General features: G+C 42.8%; 2 protein-coding genes across 5 annotated transcripts in view; both read left to right on the forward strand.

Moving 5' to 3' along the window:
* Window positions 1–2,442: 2,442 nt before the first annotated feature.
* itgb6 (integrin, beta 6) lies at window positions 2,443–11,827 on the forward strand. The gene is made up of 16 exons (XM_018741488.1): window positions 2,443–2,514; window positions 2,672–2,762; window positions 3,242–3,321; window positions 3,758–3,956; window positions 4,441–4,687; window positions 5,117–5,282; window positions 5,733–5,894; window positions 6,344–6,439; window positions 6,914–7,003; window positions 7,435–7,569; window positions 7,937–8,357; window positions 9,116–9,338; window positions 10,179–10,270; window positions 10,885–11,007; window positions 11,237–11,403; window positions 11,492–11,827. The coding sequence occupies exons 2-16, from the start codon at window positions 2,693–2,695 to the stop codon at window positions 11,576–11,578; spliced, it is 2,358 nt and encodes a 785-aa protein (XP_018597004.1). The 5' UTR covers window positions 2,443–2,514; window positions 2,672–2,692; the 3' UTR covers window positions 11,579–11,827.
* Window positions 11,828–12,959: 1,132 nt separating this feature from the next.
* Window positions 12,960–20,681, forward strand: part of pla2r1 (phospholipase A2 receptor 1) — a 32,751-nt gene continuing 25,029 nt past the window's right edge. For 2 of the 4 annotated variants that reach the window (XM_018741611.1, XM_018741610.1), the window contains exons 1-4: window positions 12,960–13,267; window positions 18,322–18,702; window positions 18,807–18,980; window positions 19,420–19,584. In XM_018741611.1, the coding sequence (XP_018597127.1) occupies window positions 13,078–13,267; window positions 18,322–18,702; window positions 18,807–18,980; window positions 19,420–19,584 (910 nt within the window). In that variant the 5' untranslated portion in view covers window positions 12,960–13,077. Of the gene's footprint in view, window positions 13,268–18,321; window positions 18,703–18,806; window positions 18,981–19,419; window positions 19,585–20,681 lie in introns of those variants that run through there. The other 2 variants (XM_018741607.1, XM_018741608.1) reach the window with 2 other exon arrangements.

Raw genomic sequence — 20,681 nt, forward strand, 5'->3', positions numbered from 1 at the left:
ATGCCTGTTTGGGAAGAACTGGATAGAAGGCTGAAAAAGTGCCCAGCAAATGTACTCAAACTATTGATTGCTGGTATTTATAAAGGCAAATTTGTGCTCAGCAACACATTATAGCAGAGTTTAAAACATTAATACAGTCAGTATAATGATGCTGCTATGGCCTTATGCATGACTCGGGGTATCGTAGACCACAGGCTTCCAATGCAGATTTAAGGCAATACTGGGACCGCACATCAAGATGATGCTACTCAGAGTTTCCATTTCAGGTCACCACTGATGACTAAAAACTTTTCCAGTATTTCCTGTTATTTCATGTCTAAGAAATAGGATGGATAAAGAAGCAGCTCGTTGGTCGCTTCTATTGTTTTGATAAAAGTTAGGGTTCGGTTAGGAACTGCAGTGTGTGGAGTAACAGTCCTTCACAAGTTGTGTATGAAATATACAAGAGCTATGGGTGCTGCTACTTCTGAGCAGCATGAGGCAAGCTGTTTTGGATAGCTTATTCCCTGTCCTGACAATGTGGTTCTTTACAACCAGTAAACAGTAATTAAATTTTTTCTTCCTTTGAAATACAGGTGGTAAAGTAATGAGATGGTACAGTTCATTATTATAATATCAACTCTGTGTAATTGTGCATTTAGGAGCGATTCCTTAGGTGTGCAAATTAAACACGAGTAATGAATAGCCCCGGGGGGGGGGGGTGGCGTACTGATACGGAAATAGAAAGACTGGAACGTGCTAACGCAGTACCGGTAATCTGTTCTCGGTTCTCCAAAGACTCCCGCGTCCTTTAGAGAATTTGGAAGTAGTGGTTACATAGAAACCCGTGTCTGTTTCGAACAGATAATGCCATGTCTTGTGACATTTGTGTGCGTATTCATTGCAGCAGCACGGAGGACATTTCCCCGTTCCTTACAAATTTTCCGTCTTTTCACGTCGGCATTACAAGGCAACAGCTACCATACCCGAAAAGGCAAAACACCTTGAAGAAACGATACTAACGTGGGTCACCCAGTCAACAGCACTGTTAAGTTTTCCGCACCTGGAGCGTCATTTGTCATTCAGAAGGCAATTAATGGTGTATAACAAACATAAGGTTATTTTGTTGCGCCAACTATAATGTCCGAAAGGGTCAGGTATTGATTTTTACAAAGCATTACCAGAGGTTCTGCAAGGTGTAGGATAATCGTTACACATTACTACCGTACAGTCCATAATTTCAAGTGACAGTAATGTAATTTTGTTTGATAGAAAATATTGTATAAAAGGACTTTAAAATTTCTGGAAATTTAAATTTAATTTTTATCACCACCAAAGAGGGGGGTGTAGCGGTGGGACGGGTCTGGGGTTCGAGCCCTGCTTGGGGTGCCTTGTGATGGACTGGCGTCCTGTCCTGGGTGTCTCCCGTCCCACCTCGGCCCTGCACCCTGTGTTGCCGGGTTAGGCTCCGGCTCACCGTGACCCTGCTCGGGACAAGCGGTTGTTGACGTCGGTTGGTTGGTTTTTTAAGAAATCTTTCTATTTGTTTAAAAAAAAAAAGAATTCTTAAATGTGTTTCAAAGTCAAGTGAATAAATGTGGACAATGTCTGGTTAATGTGGCTATGTGATTAATAATATGCATATTATTTTTCATTGAAAACTTTTCTGCGTAATCTGTATGACACCATTACTTGGGCACAACAGGTAGCATAGTAGTTGGAGCTGTCAGAGCTGAACCTTTGCATCTTGAAGGATCCACATTTGAATCCACACCTCCACTGCATACCCTTGACCAAAGTAAATAATTACTGAGGTGTAAAAATGGCAATATGCTACATGGTAAACGTCATAGAAATGGGTAAAAACAAGTAACTTGGGAGAAAAACTTAATACTGTAACTTATGCTTGGAGAAAATGCATATAAGCAGAATGCATTCAGTCATTTACCTGCAAGACCAGCAAGCTACTGTAGTCACCTGTGAGCTCAGCACACACACCTTCGCGACCTTACCTGTGAGCTCAGCACACACACCTTCGCGACCTTACCTGTGAGCTCAGCACACACACCTTCGCGACCTTACCTGTGAGCTCAGCACACACACCTTTGCGATCTTACCTGTGAGCTCAGCACACACACCTTTGCGACCTTACCTGTGAGCTCAGCACACACACCTTCGCGACCTTACCTGTGAGCTCGGCACACACACCTTCGCGACCTTACCTGTGAGCTCGGCACACACACCTTCGCGATCTTACCTGTGAGCTCGGCACACACACCTTCGCGACCTTACCTGTGAGCTCGGCACACACACCTTTGCGACCTTACCTGTGAGCTCGGCACACACACCTTCGCGACCTTACCTGTGAGCTCGGCACACACACCTTCGCGATCTTACCTGTGAGCTCAGCGCACACACACACACACACACACTACCACACCTTTGTGATCTTACCTGCACGGAAGTGATCGTCCCAGCTTAGCCTCACAAGTATGTCTGAGCAACACGTACAGTCGGTGTTACCTTCTCACACAGGTAAGGCTGCCTTCCTTTTCCCAACTACCTTCCAGCAGTATGAATAGAAATACACGCCACATCAATATTATTTGTTCGGTTTTGTTGCTGTGGAAGTTGCGCTGCGAGATGTAAACTCGTCTGAAATCACGTCGTTTCCCCACTTTTTTACCTGTAGCAAAGAGAGCCGCGAGGACCAATGGAGACTCATGTACTTCTGAGCCTAACTTTTACTCTTCTCTACGTGCAGCAGCTGCGCGGTGTGGCAGGTAAGAAGAAGGCGAAGAAAGATCACCTTTAATAATAATAATTTGTGCCCAATGAAAAACCTGTTCGCCTTCAGACTGTAAATTCCTCTCTACGTTTTGATTTCCTTCGAAGATGGAAACACGATATTATTATAATCAAGTTTTCTAATAATTTCTAACCGTCCTTGGCAAGAAACCCCTCTTCTCCGCTCCCTCCGGCGTCACTTCGGTCTTGTCGTCTCGTCACAAATACTCGGTATTTTTCCAGATCAAGTTGCGCCAAACACTCATTGTTGTAAGAGGAAGATAAAAATGCGTACGCGCGAGTGTAATGCGCAGAGAGATTCGTCTGAGGAGGAGGAGGAGGAGGAGGAGGAAAAGCCTCCGCCGTAACGGCTGCATGCGGAGCGGAGCGGTACGTGTCCCCCCACAGGGCGGGACTGGAGCGAAACGTGCTCGGCTTACAGTGTCTAACAGCGCTGCTGACCGCTCATGTCCAGGTGCTTGTTCCGCGGGCAGCGCCACGACCTGCAATGAGTGCCTGCAGCTGGGACCGCAGTGCGCCTGGTGCGTCCGACAGGTGGGTTCCCGCTAAATCTCTCGCCCCTGATAGGCTCCGAACCACCGCGACCCTGCATGATTATCGCATCACACACACACGTTGTCTGCAGCGAAGCCGCTTGTCCCAAGCGAGGTCGTGGCAAACCGGAGCCTAACCCGGGCGACACAGGGCGCAAGGAGGGGACATACACACACACCCAGGAGGGGACACACCCAGGAGGGGACGCCAGTCCATCGCAAGGCACCCCACCAGGGAGCGGGACCCGGCTAAAGCCGCTGCGCCACCGCACCCGGGCGCCCCACTGACCCTGCATTATTATAACAAGCGCTTATATCGAGAATGAATGAATGAATGAATGAACGAACGGACGTGTGTTGTTGCCTTTTGTTTAACAGGACTTGTTGCGTGGCCAGACTGAATAGCACCGGAATATGTTTTCTGTTTATCCTTGCAGAACTTCACAGATTCTTTTTCTGTGAGTGAGAGGTGTGACACAGTGGAGATCCTAGAGCAAAAGGGATGTAGCAGGGAGTTCACTGAGTTTCCCAGCACCAGTGTTCTGATCCACCAGAACAGGCCCTTGGGAAAGAGAGATGCCAGTGCCAATGTCACTCAGATAGCACCACAGAGAATGTCACTGAATCTTAGACCAGGTACAGTTCGTTCTTTGTCCGCAAATCCACAACCAACTCTTCGACATACTTTAAAATAGATTCGTGGAAGGTGTTTTCCACCATATTCCAAAAAATTCACATTTCTGTTGCATATAGCTGGAGTTTCTAGACACTGTTTGCAAATGAGCTCCTGCTTTTGTTTAGATATCAAATATAGCTTACTATGACAAAGAAATATTATATATATAAGGTAAAATTTTTAAACTTTAAAAAGCAACGTTTTTAACAATGAATAAATAAATAACACTGTTCCTCTTTTTTGAGGGGAAATACCTGTGACTGAATATGTCTGTTAGACTTTTTCAGTGCCTCGCTACATATATGATCTTCTTATTGTCTCAGAATTGTTTATTGTCTCTGCACTGAGTTTTATGAGCTGTTTTACTAGCTTTCTGTTATGTTTTCTGTGATTTCTTCAAAAAAAAGAAAAACCCAACAGAAAATCATTTGTGCTTTCTGGCAGGCAGTAAGGTCACTTTCCAAATTCACGTACAGCAAACGGAGGACTATCCCGTGGATATGTACTACCTGATGGACCTGTCAGCCTCCATGTTTGATGATCTGCAAACAATCAAAAATTTGGGGTCCACTCTGTCGAAGGAGATGGCCAAGCTGACAAGTAAATTCAGGCTGGGCTTTGGATCATTTGTTGAGAAACCAGTCCTCCCCTTTATTAAAATCACGCCTGCAGAGTTAGAGAACCCCTGCAGGTACATATCCTGAACACGGCACTGGCCTGAAGCTGGCTAGCACTCATTTTCAGAGAGGTTTACTAATGAGCTGTTAAGATTTTTATCCCCATCAGTTCATATCTGTCTAAATTTTCTTCTTTGCCTAATTTGTTAAGAGTTTTTTTCAAGGTTAATTTCCCATTAACTATAATTTCCCAACTTACTTTGCAATGTTAGTCTTAGTTATCGGTCAAAATATTTTAAACATTTAGCAAGAAAAAGTTAAATGCTTTTTTGGTTAGCCATCTGGTGTTATTACTATGATATAGACAAGTTTTCCATTGTTTCTGTTCTCAAGAGCAGTGTCAGTGGTACATGTTTATGTTTATATTGCAAGCAGGGGTGGCAATAATATTCCATCAATGTTTTGTGAACAGTGGGATAAAGTCTTGCTGTCGTTCTTCTTAGGAGTGTTGGTACGACCTGTCTGCCCACTTTTGGATACAAGCACGTTCTTTCACTTACCAGCAGTGCAGAGAAGTTCAACGAAATCATCAGTAGCCAACAGGTTTCAGGCAACGTCGACATTCCTGAATGTGGCTTTGATGCCATCATGCAGGCAGCTGTTTGTGGGGTGAGAGTTCTCCAGTCATCCAATTGCTGAGAAGATACTTCTATGCACAACCACTTACATAGCTCAGAGTTCTGAGCAAATGTTTTGCAGACAGGCCGACTAAGTGGCTCAGTTAGTAGCTCTGCACTGGGTGCAGATCCAGGTCTGGCTTGCTGGAGTGGAATTTCCTTATTATGCAGTTTTCCTCCACGCTCTTTGATTTCTTCCTGTAGCCCAAAGGGGTGATGCTGAGTTGGATTAATGCAAGCTCTCATTGCATAAGTGGTTTCTATAGCAATGATACTCCTTGAACCTAGAACATTTAGATCATGAACCCACAAAGATCAAGGATACCTACTTCCTAGAGACACAGCTTATTTTCTCAATATATCTTCAATGTCACCAGAAACTTGGGCCTGTTTCATTTGTGCTGAGTTGGAATAGAAAGAAATATTTATCTCTTCCCATTAGGACAAAATAGGCTGGAGGAATGATTCTATGCGCCTCGTGGTGTTTGTCAGTGATGCCGACTCACACTTTGGAATGGACAGTAAAATGTCAGGAATTGTTATTCCTAATGATGGAAAGTGTCACCTGGATAGCAACAATGAGTATTCCAAATCTACCATCATGGTAAGGAAATATTGATGCACATTGTTGCACCACAAAGTACAACTCTCAACCTAACATCCTGGAGAGCAACAGTCCAGTTATTTTTTTATGTCTACTGATACGGAAACAGAATATGTTTGAGTCACATGTTAATCCAATTCATTACATTCATGTCATGTTCACCTTATGTGTTTGGAACCAGCAAATGATCTGAATGAACAGCGAATTATGAGGAGGCTCTAATAACCAAAGAATAGGGAGGTACTCAAAATAACTAAGTTCTCCAGGACCAGGACTGGAGACCCCCACCACAGACGGTCATTCCATAGTTCTGTGCTGTTTAAGACATCTGTCTAGAAACTCAAGAGGTGAAAAGGTCCGTACCAAGATTAGGGTTGTCTGTTAGATGCACTGTCATTATTGACACTGAGAATATTTGTGAAATTAAAATGTTTTCTTTTCAACTGTAGGAGTACCCTACGCTTGGGCAGCTTATTGACAAGCTGGTAGAAAATAACATCCTGCTAATGTTTGCTGTCACTGCAAACCAGAAAAGTAATTATGAGGTAAGATGTATAGGAGCTATAATTTGGATGTCAGCCACTGAACTCATTGTACTTGAGTTGCTGTGTTGCAGCAGTCTACTAGTCTTATCACACATCTCTCTCTGATGGACAAGTACACAGGTCTAAGTGGATCAAAACTCTGCTAAATATTTATTTCAGTTTCACATGAAATATAGTCATGCTGTGATTATGACTGAGGGTTAGTGAGTTCAGTGTGTTGTTTTTGTATGCATGTCTGAGAGCATGTTTTCCTTGATAGCATATTTTAGCATTAAAGTAGTTGCTTCCTAAAAGTTGCACATATTGGTTTTCAGAAACTGAAAAGAGAACAAAGAAAGAATTGAGCAAACCTGCTGCAACACCATAGTGGCACAGTCTTCAGAATGTTATGAAGTATGAAAAAAATATGAGAGATTACATTTCTCTGTCACCTGAATGCCTAGTACTGACACCTGATGCAATTTTTTTTCCCAGAATTATGCAAATCTCATCCCTGGGGCCACTGTTGGAGTCCTTGAACATGACTCAAGGAACATCCTTGAACTGATCATGACTGCATATAAAGTAAGTTATTTGAGTATGTGTTTACATCTGTTGTACACTCCACTGACAGAGGCAGGGGTAGGTTCTCAGAAAGGTTTGACATATATGAATTACTTCAGCAGACCATCTCACATGGCTGAGATAGGCACAGGCAAATAAACTGGTTTTCAGCAGGCCTAACATACAGTGTGGTGTCTGGAAATGGCCCTTTCACCTTCCTCCTGATGCCATACTCCCCCCCCCTCCAGCATCAGTCAAAGTCAGCTATCAACCTGTCCCCACATGTTCACTCTTTGATCTCCTCCTGTAATTTACCTGCTAAGTCCCTCTAAACGGCTGCAGCTATGGAGCAGAACTGCTTCTTAGAAACCCTTTTTCGGCATCGTTTGGAGAAAGACGTCTCCCTGCTTCATTACTGGCACCTGAATTCACTTCTGCTGTTTTACTTGCAGGAGCTGCGGTCAGAAATTGACCTGGAAGTACAAGGAGACACAGACGGTCTGCAGATGTACTTCACAGCCATTTGCCACGATGGCAGTGTTCTTCCAGGACAGAAGCGCTGCTCCAACGTAAAGGTTGGAGACATGGTTAGTACCGCTAGAAAAATGTGCAACTGTATCCACAATACATACAGTAACGTATATGTTACGGATTCTTAACGCATCAAAAATCTCACAAACGCTCCTCCGAAATTCAGTGATGTTGAAGTAGGTACACTTTATTTAGTTAAATCTTGCATACAGGTCTAAAGGTTCCAATAAAATTAATTTTGTTTCAGATAATAACTATACAGCACATTGAGAACCACAGGTGTGATGGTGAGAATTTAGTTCCTATGTTTTTCCTCCCCAAATGAATTTCAATTAAACTCAACTCAAGCTGATGGTGAAAACGGCAAAGACAGCTCGCTTACCGACTGGCTTACAAGCAGGGCCTGGATCTGTCGTTTCTCAGGTGTCCTTCAATGTGACTGTGGAGCTGTCGGAGTGCCTGCCACGGCCCAAGCGCTTCTCTGTCAAGCCTTTAGGCTTTCAGGATGCACTAGAGGTGGAGCTGATGGCCATGTGTGAGTGTGACTGCCACCATCAACGTGAGTCCAACAGCACGCACTGCGGTGGCAGCGGCCAGGGTTCCCTTGAGTGCGGGACATGTGTGTGCTCTGCTGGATACATGGGACCAAACTGTGAGTGCACCGAGGACAGCATGAACACCGACAACTGTCGTGTCGGCCCTGAGGCGGAATCCTGTAGTGGCCAGGGAGAGTGCTACTGTGGCCAGTGTGTCTGCCACCCCTCCAACTTTGGGCGCATCTATGGGGCCTACTGCGAGTGTGACAACTTCTCCTGTGTCCGCTTTCGCGGGGAGCTTTGTGGGGGTAGGTGACAGTGGCTTCCGGTGATTTTGCGGTCATTAATTATTAGGAGGGGGGTGCAGTGGCACAGTGGGTTGGACCGGGTCCTGCTCTCTGGTGGGTCTGGAGTTCGAGTCCCGCTTGGGGTGCCTTGCGGCGGACTGGCGTTCCGTCCTGGGTGTGTCCCCTCCCCCTCCGGCCTTAGGCCCTGTGTTGCCGGGTAGGCTCCGGTTCCCCACGACCCCGTATGGGATGAGCGGTTCAGAAAGTGTGTGTGTATTAATTAGTATATTTAGTAATTAATAGTAATAATTAGTAACGGGGGTGCGGTGGCGCAGTGGGTTGGACCGGATCCTGCTCTCCGGTGGGTCTGGGGTTCAAGTCCCACTTGGGGTGCCTTGCGACGGACTGGCGTCCCGTCCTGGGTGTGTCCCCTCCCCCTCCGGCCCTGCACCCTGTGTTGCCGGGTTAGGCTCCGGTTCCCCGTGACCCCGTATGGGACAAGTGGTTCGGAAAGTGATGATGAAAGTAATTATTAGGAGTTAAATCCACAATTCCACTTGTGTAACTTTGGAGCACAGTCCGATTTCCAGTTGTTTGACACTTTAAATGAAAGCAGTACTGTATATGAATTTATTACACCATCTACTGAGAGGGTGCAGAATATAATATTGGAATATATACATACTGCATACTCTGATTTTTTTTTTTTAGCAAATATACGTACGTCTGTATACTCTGATACGATCACGTGTCTAAGACTTGCCGCTGTGCATTTGCAGGCCATGGTGATTGTGACTGTGGGCAATGCGTGTGCCACAATGGCTGGATAGGCGAGTACTGCAACTGTAGCAGCAGCACAGAGGCCTGTGTGTCTCCAGATGGGATGCTCTGCAGTGGTCGGGGCAGGTGTGTCTGTGGCCAGTGCATGTGTTCTGCAACTGGAGCCTCAGGCAAGACTTGTGAGAGATGCCCCACCTGTGGAGACTTCTGCAGCTCCTCCAAGTAAGGCATCTGGAAAGCCTTTCCATGGGAAATATTTTGTGGAAATTTGCATTTTACCTTTGTTAAGTCAAGGCGGGTCCTTGTGTATACAGGCTTTCCTGCCATCTGTGAACTGCTGACCGCCTCAAAAGAGCGATAAAATAAGTCTTTGTTACTTCTTGCACTGTCTCCTCCTTTCCTAAAGGATCAATTTCAGCCTCCTGGTTCACCTGCAAGCTCAGTTTATGTGATTTGTTAGCAAAGGTTGTGTAGTATTAGCGTTAGATACAGTACATGCCATGACACGTTGTCATGGTGTACATTCCTGTATTGTCAGGTTACATACAAAGACTAGAGGAAGTAATGTTAAGATGATCAATAGTCATCAAGAGTCTGGCTGGCTAGTTGTGGTGTCTCTTTGCTGTTGAGAAATAATAAATATATAGAAACCCACAACAGTTTTAAGTGTTTAAACATAAAGAAATAACCAGGGTGTTAGTTCAGACCCAACTACTGATATAGTATCTTCAAGCAAGGTACTTAATCTGAATTGCTTTAGCAAAATACCCCACTGTATAAACTGCTAATAATACAGCCTGTTTCGGAAAAAAGTGACAGTCCGAGCCCAAAATATTCCCTTTCTCTTCTTCAATGGTCCTGTTACACGTAGTCTAAATGATATCTTTGAGTTAAATCCTTGGAAACCTCCTGGAATTTATATAAGTTTGAAAGAATAAACAAGACTTTCCTCCAGTTACAGTAAGTTGTTTAGGCATGTTAATTTTACCCAGAAACAGAGAAAAAGAGCAATGTAAGGGGACATGTCTTCTGAGAGCAGTGACGATCTTTGTGTTTCCCCAGGGGCTGCGCCGAGTGCCACCTGCAAGAAGAACACCCTGAGAAGTGTTATCATAAGTGCAGTGTCTCTCATATCAGCGTCAACCACACCACAGGTCTCTATGAATGAATGTGTTGCATTGTTGGTTGACCACTATCTCCATTTTAACTGTCCTTCTGACGTATTTCAGCAGTGTTGTTAACTCATTATATTCCATATTACCAAAAAATCATAGCATCAAATGGGCTAAATGTAGCACTGAAGAGGGCCATTTTAAGCCCCTCATTCAGGTCAGGGAACTTGAGGAATTCTGTTCTGCTAATGTTAATGGATCCCTGTACTCCACATCAGCCCTCTAAGGCACTGTGTAGATTTGTCTGGCTGACACTTCACAAAGGAGAACATATTATTTACCTTGTTGTACAGACAAGCCTATTGTATTCTCTGAATAGAAACCCCAACCCCTTTATATAGTGCTTTATTATTAGGTCCTTCACACTAGTGCAAGTTGAGAAGTGTATCTGATGGGAGAATCTGATGACACATGCATGTGTTGAACGCATATATAAGACTTGGGAATCAGAACAGAGGCTTTTGGCCTTCCTTTGACATGGACACTACAGAAACCCAGAAAAGAAAAGACTGGATCATCTTACACTCTGGAAGAGACAAAACCGCTAAAGAATGCTGAGACAGAAAACACGACAGAGTTTTTTATTCTGTATGAAGTTTCAGAGGATGTTGTGGGCCAGGCTGTGGTGTGCTTCCTGCCGACTGAGAATGGGTGTGCTCTTTCATTCGCTGTGATGTCCGGAGAGCAGGGCAACGTCATCTACAACCTCAAGGTATCCGGTGAGTTTCCAAAACTTCCAGTCGTTTAACCCCTTTATTCATTTCTCCTTGCTATTATACTTGCCACGTTTTTGTTTATGGCATTAATTACATTATTAATTAATTGTTTATGGCATTAATAAGCATTGCTCTATTGCATCTTTTTATATGGGATATAAACTCTTTTGAGGTACTTTGAGGAATTTTGACTTTCCAGAACTATTCTGTTAATTTGTACTAATCCTTGCAGACTGCCCTAAACCACCAAACATAGCGATGATTGTGCTGGGAGTTTCCCTGTCAGTCCTTACAATCGGAATCATCTTGCTGGGAATCTGGAAGCTGCTTGTGTCTGTTCATGACCGAAAAGAAGTGGCAAAATTCGAGGCAGAGAGGGCCAAGGCAAAATGGCAATCGGTATGTTTTTGTGAGTTGAGTCTTGTGTATCAACGCTCGGTGGTTGTTTTTTCTAAATCAGGTTTCTTTTAACTTCTTTCTTTTCTAGGGAACAAATCCACTTTTCAGAAGCTCAACATCAACGTTTAAAAACGTGACATACAAAAATACCGGGAAACAAAAGCTAACATTATAACGGATGGCTACTAACAGTTACTTCAGTGCAGTGTAGCAAATGTGTTTGAAGACCAGTTGAGTTTATCTGTTTTGTCTCTTTACAGTTGTTGCGGACTTTCAGGGATATTTCAGTTTTAGAGCAGTTCAAAATGTGTGTATATCTGTTTAGTGCCCAATGTACTACATTTTGCTGCTGATATACTGTACTACTGATACAGATGCTTGGTGGAACACTGGAATATTCTTATATTTTGTTGCTGTTTCTTGTTGGAGGACATTTTGTAAACCATGTTGTGCTTTATTATTTGTATTTATACTATAGGTTTAAGAAAATGCTGAGTATTTTGAGGCTGAGCCTTGAATTGTGTTGGAATGGATTTTTTTATTTCAGAATTACGAGAATAAAGTTGAACTTTGATGAACTTCATGTTTTAAACATTCTATTTTGTAACAGCTGTCCAAAGAGAATGGGGTGTCATCTTTTACAGAGGTACCTTTTCACTTAGAAAACTTAATTTGCTTTAGCTTTAGCCTGATCTTAGGCCTACCAAAATGCTGCAGCAAGGTTTTTTCTGATCGCTAACAGCTTCATTAGTTGGGTTCTTGCGTTGTATTCACAGCACAATCATTCGCAGTCAAATGCAGCAGAAAGTGACTTTTGGGGGATTGTACAAAACTGTTTGCTTTGCTTAGTGGATACTTGAGAGTAAATCATCTGGAACAAGAAGCCACACGTTGCTTGAGCTTTAACAGCCCTGAGTATCTAGGAGCTCCGAATACAAAAGTGCTCTGTAAAGTTACATAATTCTGGCACAGCGTGCATAAATCACCCAAGTGTACTCTTTGACATCTAGTTGAAAAGATAAGATCTAAGTACAGTATGTTTTTGGTCTCAGGGTGGACTGCTCCAAGGCTGGATGTCACACCCGGCCTATTATCATTGGTTATATCTCATCAGGGTGGAGGGAGAGACCAGGGGAGGCTTGTGTACAGGTCCTGTCTTCTGCTTCCATCCATTCAGGAGGCACTAAACTAATACTGTGACCAGTATTAAGAGACACTCCTCTCTCTTTCTGTGACTGGAAATTCTTTGCCGGTAGTACATCAGTGCCGGGTCTTAAATAAACTTCCATTTTCATTTTTTTTTAAAAAAAAAAGCTCAGAAATAACCTACACAAACTATTCACTTTCTGTTGTGCTCAGTAGTCATCATGCTGTGTATTAAAGGGGTTTAACGGTTAATACTCGTAATATACTGACTAAGTTCGGTTGTTTCTGTTGCTGTGGGGTCAAAAAAAAAAAGTTTTAATCTTAGCACAAAATTAATTTCCAGATGAATGTACCCTTGAAACAACTGATGAAGACAGATGCACATAGAGAATGTGTGTTCTTTGTGTGCGTGTATGTCGAATCCCGCCCAGCAGCAGACACAGCTTACGGAACAAACCCTAACGGAAAAGTTGCAGGAGAAAGTTCTCGAGTCGCTCAGGAACACAGCCCCGCTCCCCCCCTCCCGGAATGCTTTCGCCTACGTTAAGTGGCGTGAAGGACATGAAGACGCACCGCGCGATCCGCGTTAAGCCGCGAGCCGTGGGGCTCCCGCTCACGCTGTGCGCGCTGCTGCTGGCGCGAGGCTGCTGCTACGACGGTGCGGAGGAGGAGGTCGACGACGAGCTTCTGGACAAGAAGCAACTTTCCGAACTGTACAGTAAGTCGAGTCGGCCTGGGCGGATACTCGGAAACTGCTCGACGCATTTCGTCCCTCACAGACGTTTTTAGAATGGATTCCATAAGCGATAAGACACGTTTATTGGAATAAGAAGAAGGTAGCTGGGGGTTGTAATTGTAAACGCGAGTCGGTCGTTGAGCCGCGGGCGAACCGGGACTCAAGCCTCTACTTGTCTGGTGGCGGTTTCCTCCTATCTGCTTGTTCGGAAGAGCGCCTCACCACAGCAGAGAGAGCCACACATTCCTCCGTGCGAGCGCACACTGCCTATTTTGCCAGCTTGTTTACGTTCCCTTCGCTTCGGAGCTTTTTTTCCACTAAGAATTTCAGCTATGTCTTTATCCATAATCTTCTTGTCCTTATGAAACGTTGAACATAACAGAACAACATCTGTCGTGCGTTCAGTTTTAGTAAGCCGGTAGGGGCCGATTAGGAGTATTTTGTGTAACAACCTGAGGCTGAGCAGACAACTTGGTTTCCAGAAGAAACAAGAACAGCCGTATGTTTGCATTAGTGACACGTGGTGGTGGACAAAGTGGTTCTGCCCATCATCATGTCTGCCTGCTGTTTTCACGGGGACTAATGACTGTGTTGTGTTCAGTTCCAGCTCAGAGGTTGGGGGTTTGGGGGCTTGTGGTGCTGACAGTAGCCCCTACAGATCACAGTAGGTTCAGGTCAGTCTGTCTTTTTGGTTTATGAAGTTCCCTAGCTGTTCTCCTGGGTGGTGTGATGTGGGTCGGAATCCGGCTGTGTGGGGAGTTAGCTTTAGTTATTGAATACATCATTTGATTGAATGGATACAGTATATTTTTACTCAAATGAGCGTTGGTTCCTTAGTAACAAGTGTGCTTAGATTTGAGGCCTAAGTAAGGAACAGCACGTTGTTACCATTGTATTATGCAAAGTCTCAATGGGACATCGGTGCAAGTGCCTTCGAGTCCAATCCAACTCATGACGACTACTTGTATGGTTTTCTAGGTAGGGGAGCACGCGAGGGGTTTACCGTTCCCTTCTTTCGTGCATCTCTCTGGGAGGCAAACATGGAGAGAATGTGCAAACTCTATACATGCTGAGCTGGACTTGAATCCGTGCCCAGCTAGAAGTTCAGAAGCTGCGAGGCACAAGCTTTAGCAGCTGTGCCACAGAGTCTCAACAACACTACGTAAATTGCGGGTTTGTGAACACACAGTCAAGATGGTTTAGAAACCAGCTTTGTTTTTGTTCGGAAGTATATAAGACGGTTTGATATTCACAGTGATCCTGTAACATAAACAGCTGTGAAATAAATTAATTGAAAACGACTGGGGGTCAGACAGTTAATCTCGGTAATAGAAGTGCTTTTAGCAGTTTTACGGAAAAAACCTAGGTAGCACAATCATCTAAATGATTGCCTCCAGGCTTTGATTTCCCAACCTGTGCAAAGCACCAGCAGGGCTCCCAGCTGCCGAGTGACTTGTTTGTGAGCTGGATGAAGTGAAGTAATGCACCATGGAAATAGGAATAAAAGTAACACGCAGGCCCAAGCTTGTCGAGAAGAGATTTCCTTATGCTTGTGGAATCTGTTTTGAGCATTATCTTCCCAAAAGATACACCTTCATTTACTCTTAGCGCAATTTTGATAGCAGTGAGATGACACCACTAGGCTGCAGTGTGTGTATCATGAAAGCAAGAACATAAACAATTTTCAACCCTCATAAGACAAGTAGTTGTTCACATTGCATTTACCATCAATTAAGCACTGCACAGTATAATTTTCTCTCTTTAATTTATATGAAATTCATGCATATTTTCTCTACAGGGCTATATTTTGTGGTGCATTTTCAGTAGTGATGTAACATTTTGTGGCAATTTCTCCTTGTGCTGCAAATTTGCCCCCAACCAGTTAAAATGGATCCTTTTGTGAGTTGTGTGTGTAGTTGATGTGGCATCAGCCTTCATGCTTGGACCCACAAAGAGCTCTTTTACTGTGCTGTGCTTTGTGGTGTCTTTTATATGAAGTTCCGTCCCTAACCAAGAGAGGGCATACAGATGCTCCTCGACTTATGATGGTTCGACTTAACAATGGTGAGCTGGCGATAGACATTCAGTAGAAACCGTATTTCGAATTTTGAATTTTGATTTTTTAATTTTTTTTCCTGGGTAAGTGATATGCAGTGCGACACTCTCTCACGATGCTGGGCAGCGGCAGCGATCCGCATCTCCCAGTCTGCCACGCGGCTGTGTTTTGTGCATCCATAATGTCACAGAAATACCCATCTGTGTCTCCTGCTACTGGTGGGAAGAAGAAGAGGAGGGCAATTACTCTTGAGGAGAAACTCAAGATAATTGCCCAACATGAAGGCAGCAAGTCTGTAATCGCCATCGGACGTATGCTAGGCTATGATGTTTGATAGGTCCACTTGCAGTGTGTTATATTTCTGCAGTCTGTCTGTACTTTGTTCATCATTGCCAAATGTCTGGATGAAACGGGAAGGTCTTTTTATTCAGCAACACTGTCATCATTTAGCAGAGGCTTTATATTGAGTAGGGCTTTGCAGTACTGTAAAATAGTAACGTCAACATATTTTCTGTGATATTGTGACATAACTGCAATGTATTTCATCATTTTATTTTTCATTTTCCATAAGTTGGCTTCTCAGCACTTAGTCTTAAATGCTTCATTACAAGTAACCAAGTACTCGTCTAATATTGGACAGAACTTTTTTTCAGAGCTTTCTTGCTTGTTTTCAACCTGTTCTTTTACATATGTTTGACAATGTCCTGTATTATTGCCTTTTTTTTAAAAGAACTATTCTCAGCTGAGTTGCACAAATTACCAAATGCTTTTGTAAGAATATAGCTCATCTTCCACGGCCATCTCTATATTTGAATAAGCTGGGTTGCAACCCAACACGAGATACTGTATGTCCCATATTAACCGAGAATGGGTTAACTTTGATCAAGCATTTTAATTATCAGCTAGTTTTCAGTGACAAATCTGATTTGTAACTTGTCATATTGGAAAGAATTCAAAATTGCTTCCTTCACTTTCTGAAGAAAACCATGGCTGATATACAGTTCAGTATCATAGTCTGCATCTCAGAAGAGTGTGTAAACAGGTGCGGAACCCTGTTCGAAAAGTTGGCTGGTATTGTTCTAACTGAACTCCAAATTACTCAAACTTAATTGGGATTTTGATCTGATGCATTTCACAGTTCATCACACTAAACTGTAAGATAGCAAGTTCTCAGCTTTCTTCAGCCATGTTAATGTTAAGAGGAAAAACTGTTGTCAGTCATCATGGTGGAGATACTTCTGAATTTTTATTTTTGCTGCTAAAATGTTTAATGCCATTTACTTTAATCAGCTATATTTTGTCTTAGCTTTTGAACAATGTAAAACTGATTATTTTTTTGGATGATTGAAAATTTTTTCTTATTTAATCAAGTGATTTTGATGACAATATATTCAGTCAAAGGTCAGTAATTACAGTAACAACTCAATTAATAACATAACTGAACCTAAGTTAATAAAAAATAATATAGTGTGCCTTATACCCACCCTTGGTGTACCAGGACTCTGTTGCATATTTGTACACAATTCTTTGAGCAGCAAGCCATGATCACATTGTAAGGTCACAAATCTTTTAATTATAGCAACATTATGGAAGAACAGTGAAGTGGGTGCAGAATGAGACTTGTTGCAAATCATATTTAATTTGTTTGTGAATGTCTTTACATGTAATGTATATAATTTTATACTGTATATGTAGTATATAAGTACACTTAAAGCATTTAAATTGTGTTTGTTTAGGGATATATGGTAGCGTATTGGTTAAGCACATTTAAATTTGAAGGTTGAAGATTCAAGCTTAATTTTCAGCTAGCACTGCAGTATCCCTGAAGAAGGTAGTTACCCAGAATTACTGCAGTAGAAATACTCAGCTTTGTAAATTAATAAATTAATAAGTCCTTTTGGATGAAAGTGATAGCATAATAACAGTAGTGCAAATTCAATGTATTAGAAACACTGTTTTTGATTTTCAAGTATAAAAACTATTATTGGGTATAGTGTATTATATATGGGGGGTGCGGTGGCGCAGTGGGTTGGACCACGGTCCTGCTCTCCGGTAGGTCTGAGGTTCAAGTCCCGCTTGGGGTGCCTTGCGACGGACTGGCGTCCCGTCCTGGGTGCGTCCCCTCCCCCTCCGGCCTTACGCTCTGTGTTACCGGATTGGCTCCGGTTCCCCGTGACCCCGTCTGGGACAAGCAGTTCTGAAAGTGTGTGTGTGTATTATATATCTGCAATAAATAGAAATGTATGTATGACTGAAGGAAAGCTAATTGAAGTACACAGAGTTATTGTCAATTTTGCAGTATCTCATACTTTAGCACCATGAATATTATGTTTCTTTGTAACACCATATTGGTAGATTTTTAAAATAAGTTATAGTGCTCAGTCCAAATACAGTGCTAATCAGTAATGGCTGACAATCAAGCAAGGGATTTAAAGGCAGCCGGTCTTAGCTAGTAGGGGCAAAGGGGCACAATGCATTAGATGTATACTGGTTCTGTTAGATGTATAGACATTTTAGGTTTCCTCATTTAAGTCTGTGATTTCTGCCATTAAGGGGACTTATCAGTGCTTTTAGTTCAATTGTTTTAATAAGGGACCATTTTGTTTTGACAAGCCTGGTGTCCAGAGCTGCTGTCCTGCCAATGTGGCATCCTCCCCTACTCAAGTGACAACAATGTAAATATTCTTCTATTTCTAAAATGGATAGATATGTGTAGACATGGGGTCGTTCAAATGCAAGTACCCATAAGACAATTTATGTTAAATGAGTGATTTGGTCTCAGTTTTTCCACTCTTAAATGTACAAATCTAAGAAAAATATGGAATATTTAACTTTAATGCTAGTACCACTAGTACAGAAAATGTAAGTTAAATTAATATGTACATTTCTCAGATAATAAAAATGTTTATCATTTGAATTTCAAAATATTTGAATTTGACCTGAGTGGTACCTCATTTTTTTACACCTTTTATCTTCTCAGACAAAGGCAGTTTTATCCTGGAGAGTGTTCAGCTAAAGCGCTGCATTAGCATGGACCGCTCCAACCTGGTGCTGGAGAGCTGTGAGAAACCAACACGTCGCATGCTGTGGAAGTGGGTCTCACGGCAGCGACTCTTCAACTTGGGCTGCAGCCTGTGCCTGGGCCTGAACACCAGCGATGCACTGCAACCGCTGGGTGCCTTTGAGTGTGATGCACCACTCCTGACCATGTGGTGGCGGTGTGCTGGCAGCATTCTGTTTGGGGCATCCCAGTTCAAACTGGCCGTAACAGGGCGCTTGGTGGTGGCTAAGCGCACAGCATACCATCAGTGGAGGAGGTACCTCACCACTGGAGAGGGGCCCTGTGCGTATCCCTATGAAGGCAAGGAGCTCTTGCTGCAATTTAACTTCAGGTGTATGTGTTAGCCAGCTGTGCACTCTGAGGTCAGGCTTGGCAGTGATGTTTTTTCCCCTCATTCTTTACAGAGATCCACACATTACTAGGTAACGCACAAGGCATGCCATGTGCCCTACCCTTCAAGTACAACAACAAGTGGTACCCAGAGTGTACAGCAGAAGGGCGAGAGGACCACCACCACTGGTGTGCCACTACCAGTCGATACGACAAGGATGAGAAGTGGGGGTTCTGTCCAAGTCCAGGTGCAGAAATACAACCACATCTGTGTTTGCTTCTTCAGCATTCCCTCACTTTGACTGCCATTGTGTCATAAATCTCAGCATGAAGATGCTGTTGAAGAGGCACGGTGGATCCGTGGGTGGTGTTTAACAAATACGAGTTGTGGGTTTGAACATGGTACCAACACTCTATTTACATGTTCTCTACATAACAGTTTGTGTTTAAGGTATGAAAAGTTGCTGTTCAGGGGAACTGGGGACTTCAACAAGTGCACAGATTGCATGACAACTTTTTTAAAAATATGTTTAAAAAGATAGTAAGATTTAATGAAGTTATTAGTCCAATTAAGTTTCGTTTGTGGCAACAGTGTAATAATCCTTTTGTTTCAGGAAGACAGAAATTGTAGTATAAATGTGTAGCAGAGTGCTTTGGTATACATACTTCAATGACTGTGATTTCCAGAGCCGGGCTGTGACACATTTTGGGACATGAATCAGGAGACAAGCACTTGCTATCAGTTCAACCTGTACACCATAATGACGTGGAGTCAGGCTCACACATCCTGCAGGGCTCAAGGTGGGGATCTCCTGAGCATCACAGACTTGGCAGAGCAGAAGTACATCCAAGGTATGCAATGGTGTGGATGGGATAGGGCTTTTTCAAACTTGTCCTTTTGCCTGCATATGTCGGTCTTGGGGAACTTGTTGGATTGCATTTATAGATGTTCTATGTACATTTATTATACAATTATTTAGTATAATTTATTTATTTACAGATGCTTTTTTCCAAAGTGACCTAGAATGAGTACTGTGAAGTATTTAGCTATCATCTTTTCATCCAGGATGATTTACAATGCTACAATCCAGGTAACAATTCACCTGAAACACATCTTTAAACAATGGGAGGAAACTGGAGAGCTTGGAGGAAACCCAACTCAAACACAGAGAAAATATGCAAACTCCACAAAGCCTGAGAAGAGATTGATCCGTCCTCGCACACCATTCAGGCGCTGTGAGACAGCAGCACTATTTGCTATGTGCACCTTTCTATCCATAGGGCTTGCATCTCCATCTCGGGCAACTACGTCACATTCATAAGACAAAATGGAACTCGTCACCAATCAGTATTGGAAATCCTGGCACTGTGCAAAACGCAGGCATCCCTCAAGTTATGAGCTCTTTTTATCCGAATTTTAGGTATAAGGGCTCTTGACTTTAGATTGGACTTTAGCCTCTCCAAAAAAACATTTATAAGTCTTGTATTTCATGACTGAAGCAGAAGTGCAGCAATGTACTCTACTGTTGTTGACACTCAACTCTAATTAATTGGTATGTTTCCAAACTGACTGTCTAGAAGCATACCAATTAATTATCTCATTAACTGTTTGACAGTCATGTAGTGATTAATATGTCTGTATCCAGATCTCTTTGTGTTCAGAATATGAAAGTGTTGCATTATGGGAAAAGTATGAAATTCCTTGGGATTGTCTACTGGCAATATTCCGTGTGTTATTAACATTAATGAAATAATTGGGGAGACAGGAGAGCTATAGGTTTAATATTATTGTTTCAACATACTGCCTAAAAATACCAATTAATAACCTCAAAGTTTTAAATCATGAATTTTATATCATGCTGAAATCATGTGTTAGTAGTTATTGTGGCTCTCCCATAATGCAGCGCTCTCTGTATGTGGTATATGTGTGTGTATGCATAGTTGAATGG

This window comes from Scleropages formosus, chromosome 12, assembly GCF_900964775.1.
Source record: "Scleropages formosus chromosome 12, fSclFor1.1, whole genome shotgun sequence".
Lineage (NCBI taxonomy): Eukaryota > Metazoa > Chordata > Actinopteri > Osteoglossiformes > Osteoglossidae > Scleropages > Scleropages formosus.